This window comes from Palaemon carinicauda, chromosome 26 (genome assembly GCF_036898095.1).
Source record: "Palaemon carinicauda isolate YSFRI2023 chromosome 26, ASM3689809v2, whole genome shotgun sequence".
In the NCBI taxonomy this organism is placed as follows: domain Eukaryota; kingdom Metazoa; phylum Arthropoda; class Malacostraca; order Decapoda; family Palaemonidae; genus Palaemon; species Palaemon carinicauda.
The window spans coordinates 70,440,893-70,445,892 of record NC_090750.1 but is presented as its reverse complement, the minus strand read 5'-3'; the positions used below and the strand labels follow the sequence as shown (position 1 = coordinate 70,445,892).

The window sequence follows — 5,000 nt, the reverse complement described above, 5'->3', positions numbered from 1 at the left end:
GGGGTGACGATATATGTCGTTGAACACACTTGAATGATGCAATAATAAAACAAACAATATATTTGAAGCTTAAAACTTGATAGGAAATTGGTGCAGCGTGCAAGTAATCTTTGTCATTTATATAAACTATCCATTGTATGTTTCATCACACGAAAAAGGTAAAATTCTAAAGTAATGTCAATGACCAAAAAGTCCTTTTTACCATATAAAACAAAACAGCTATGTAAATCAAAACATGTCACGAAAGCTCCAATAGATTGGAATATAAAATCATTATTCCCTTTTGCTATCAAAAGGTCCTTATTAATATGTGAAACAAAACAACTATATAAATCAAAACATGTCACGAAAGCTCCAATAGATTAGGGATATAAAATAATCATTTCCTTTTGCTAAACGATAAAACTCACCGAGATTAGCACTCGCTTCCCAGACCATTTCCAACCTTTTGGCATCCCATCGTGTGCTTTTATCGTCGTGATCCAGGCGACCGAAAAATAAGCCTTCGAATCCCATCTGGGCGAACAAGCTTGCCTGAAACAAGAAAAGTCACGCGATACTTACTTGTTACTTGTTTTGGGTTTAAATCCAACCCTCCACTGAAGTCGAGTGAACTACTTCTCGGGCGGGTCCATATTAATCATCTAACGAAACATTTTCATTATAACTTATACAATTGTTTGATTGTAGCATCTTCCAAATCATATGATCTTGTGAAATGTAATGTCTTTAGTTTCTTCTTAAATTCAATTGCTCCCTTTAGGTCCTTCATTTCAGTTGGCAGTTTATTATAGTGTCTAGGCGCACAGTAGCTAAAAGCCCTTTCACCAAATTTACTATTTGTTCTTGGTTAGGATACTTCAAGGTCAAGCTAAATAGCCCACTAATTCATATTACATAAGTTTTATTTTTCATTTCCACAACAAACATTTCCCAGGGTAAAGGCTTAAAGGATTAAAGAGTAATCATGAATAGCAGAGGCAAGGGACGGTGGCATCTATACCCTGGCTAACGGGACAGAGGCCTCCTCTCCACCCAAGCAAGGACCAGGGAGTGTGTTCAACGACACATAGTCACTTTGAGAAGAAATTAAGACGTAAGAAATGCCCTTAAAATGCTTGATTTGAATACTTCATGACTGGGATGGTTATAAATAACTGGTTTCGGAAGAATATTAGAAGATTAAATGTCCATATGTTATTGAAGCGATTAGAAGTAAAAATCACAACTCCTAGGCCGGCTGTATTTTGACCTTAAAAATGAAAATGAAATAGAAATATGAAAAATGCAATGGGCGATCTCACGAAAATAATACAATTTACGACTTAAAGGTAAAAGAATGCGAAGAGTTATTTTTCCATTTCATATGTTATGTTTTGCCTTATCAAAAGTATCATTACAAGTGGTACCTGATATTTCGTGGTCAATTATTCTTTCCGATATAATGTACCGTACAATTTTATACAAATTTTAGTTTTCCTTCGCTCAAGATACCTCGCATCACTACAAATCAATGAGCATTTTATTTCCAAGGCAGGCATCACTCCTTCATCTGCCCAGGTGCAATACAGCCGTGTCCCCTTGAAAGATGATTCACTCCAAATAGTAGTTACGGGATAGTGAATAGAGCCAATTGAAGTAGTTAGCAAGATTCCCAAAGCTCAACACGCACCAAGGGAAGGATACTTGTGTGCGGAGACGAATATTGAGTTTGACGAGAGTAGAATAAGATTATGAATTTGTTGTAGGAATGTACGTTTATCCTAACATTTCTTTGCATATTTGGAAAGAATAAGAAATGCCTTGACAAACAACGTAATTAATGGAAAAAACAGGAATGAAAATTTGCACTTGATGTGCATGAGTATGATTCAAAGGTCGCTCATGAATGACAGAGGTAAGGGACCGTGACAATGCCCTAGATATTGACCACATATTATTATTATTATTATTACTATCCAAGCTACAACCCTAGTTGGAAAAGCAAGATCCTATAAGCCCAGGGGCTCCAACAGGGAAAAATAACCCAGTGAGGAAAGGAAATAAGGAAAAAAATAAATGAAGAGAACAAATTAACAATAAATCATTCTAAAAAAAGTAACACCGTCAAAACAGACATGTCATATATAAACTATTAACAACATCAAAAACAAATATGTCATAAATAAACTATAAAAAGACTCATGTCCGCCTGGTCAACAAAAAACTATTTGCTCCAACTTTGAACTTTTGAAGTTCTACTGATTCAACTACCCGATTAGGAAGATTATTCCACAACTTGGTAACAGCTGGAATAAAACTGTACATATGATCAGCGCCCAAGCTCCTCTTCACTCTAAGTAGGATCAAGGAGGGCCAGGCAATGACTGCAAATGACCCAACAGGTAGACCTATTGGCTCCCCTAAAACCCCACATCCTTAGCTCACGAGGATGGTGAGGAATTGCAGTCACTTCAAGAAACTGAGCTTGAGTGAGTCTCGAACACCAGTCCAACAGATCACACCAAGTAGGGACGTTTCCAATTGGCTACCACAAATTAACCCTTTTACCCCCATCATAAGGTTAAATTTCGAGCACATTTTGCTGTATATTTTATTTAAATTGCTCTGACAGGCTTAATTTTTGTCCTAGAAAATGCCTGAAGTTTCTCATGAAATTATAAAAAATATGTAAAAACATGTAATTAACAGTGTTTTGTAAGAACGTACCGGTACGTCCTTTGGGGGTGAAAGGGTTAAAATCAAGAACATATCACCCGTGCTTCCGGTTATCTTGGTAGCGTTCGCTGCTTATCTTTTTTTTTTTTTTTTTATAATATTTTCTCATAAAGCTTTCAAGAATAGAGTAAACAGGAAATATAGCTACATATAGGATGCAGTAAACAAAAATGAAAAAAAACCTGATAAATCAAAATTGAAGCTTAGTAATTTTAGATAATAAAAATACAAGAAGTTCAAAGAGAACCTTTTTAATTTCTCACCTGCTCACGTGAGTGTCCGAAAGGGTCAATCTGCCAAGCAATTGTTGGTCTTGCACCACTCCCAAATGTGTTGTTTATTTTTCTGAAAGAGATTTCGAAGTCTTGAATATTCGAGCAGAAGCTCTGATGTGACTTTTTATTTAGATGAATATTACTTAATGCATTGGTATTTCATTGGAAACTGATTCAGTTACTTTTATTACTGAATATTTATGCCTAAAATAGTCGGTATACGCTTTATATACCATAGCAGCACTATTTTTTTTCTTCTTGAAATTCCTGACTGGCTACATCATACATACATACATACATATACCAAAGGCATTTTCCCCAATTTTGGGGGGTAGCCGACATCAACAAATGAAACAAAACAAAAAAGGGGACCTCTACTCTCTACGTTCCTCCAGCCTAACCAGGGACTCAACCGAGTTCAGCTGATACTGCTAGGGTGCCACAGCCCAACCTCCCACATTATCCACCACAGATGAAGCTTCATAATGCTGAATCCCCTACTGCTGCTACCTCCGCGGTCATCTAAGGCACCGGAGGAAGCAGCAGGGCCTACTGGTTACATACTGTATATATTTATCAATCTAAAGGAATTACCATAATTACATTGCAAGCCATTCAGTCAGAGTACAGTTTTAAGTGGACGGTATGACGATAACCAGTATAATCTACTTTTATAAAAGTATCCAATTTCAGTTCCTAATCCCCTTGGTATTCCTTGTCATTTTTAGTGTATTTGACGTAGTCTCATTTCATTACTCTCCCGGCTATAAAATTCTGGAATTTATACCATTTTCAAGAAAAATTGAATTTCAAACGGAAAAAATCAATTGTTATTGTTATTGTTATTATTATTATTATTATTATTATTATTATTATTATTATTATTATTATTATTATTATTATTATTATTATTAGCTAAGCTACAACCCTAATTGAAAAAGCAAGATGCACGTCTTCTGAAAGTTGTTTAACTTTTATACTGACCTGCTAGTTTATATGTATTTATATTGAATTTCCTTTTATAATTCGTTTATAACAAATGACTTCAATGATTTTTGATGTCAGGATGCCAGAAAACCCAAAATCAATCAACCAATCAATCAATAATCCCAAGGTTTCCTAGAGGGAAAATAGCTCAGTGAGAAAAGGAAACAAGAAAATCAATAAACTACAAGAGAAGTAATTAACAATTAAAAGAAAATATTTTAAGAACGGCAATAAAATTAAAGAAAATATTTTTAAGAACGGCAATAAAATTAAAAGAAAATATTTTAAGAACGGCAATAAAATTAAAATAGATTTTTCATATATAAACTATAAAAGCGACATAGCCTTGTTCAGCATAAAAAACAATCGCTGCAAGTCGATGTCTCACTGTAAAGGAAATGAAAGAGATCACCGTCATGAAATAAAATTTCCCTTAATAATAAGAGGAAACGTAACTTCACATCTTATTACTTACGAAAGTCCAAGGGTCATTTGGTCGATAATCGCATTGTAATGTCCAGCTCCTTCGTCGTTCATGCACCAGCCTCCATTTATGAACTCCAGACGACCCTGGTCTACCAGCATCTGCAGATCATAGAAAAATACAAATGTGTTAAGTTAAAGTTTTAACATGTTGAAAACCTTCTGAAGATGAAGGAACTTGGCATTTCCTCAATTCAAATTTCCATAAAAAAACTTCCAATATCATAAATGAGTAAAAGAAAAAAAAATCCATTATTTTCTTCATCTGAAAATTCTTCATACCCCTGCATGAAAGATTACTGGATTAAGTTAAAGTTTTAACATGTTGAAAACCTTCTGAAGATGAAGGAACTTGGCATTTCCTCAATTCAAATTTTTATCAGAAAACTTCCAATATAAATAATAGTGAATAAAATTAATTCATTATTTTTTCATCTAAAAATTCTTCATACCCCTGCATGAAAGATTGCTGGAAATCAAAATACAGCTACATGTTAAAGTATCTAAAGGTGGGATAGGCTAAATTCAATCATTCAT

At 34.5% G+C, this 5,000-nt stretch overlaps 2 protein-coding genes across 3 annotated transcripts in view; one reads left to right on the top strand and one right to left on the bottom strand.

Moving 5' to 3' along the window:
• Positions 1-5,000, top strand: part of LOC137619575 (serine/threonine-protein kinase Nek8-like) — a 135,975-nt gene that overhangs the window by 19,094 nt on the left and 111,881 nt on the right. The gene's annotated exons all lie outside the window — the stretch shown is intronic.
• The window catches only part of LOC137619573 (lysosomal alpha-mannosidase-like), a 52,452-nt gene that overhangs the window by 25,037 nt on the left and 22,415 nt on the right, over positions 1-5,000 (bottom strand). For both annotated transcript variants that reach the window (XM_068349719.1, XM_068349718.1), the window contains exons 4-6: positions 4,456-4,565; positions 2,982-3,063; positions 411-534 (exon numbers count right to left, since the gene is read on the bottom strand). In XM_068349719.1, the coding sequence (XP_068205820.1) occupies positions 411-534; positions 2,982-3,063; positions 4,456-4,565 (316 nt within the window). The remainder of the gene's footprint in view (positions 1-410; positions 535-2,981; positions 3,064-4,455; positions 4,566-5,000) is intronic.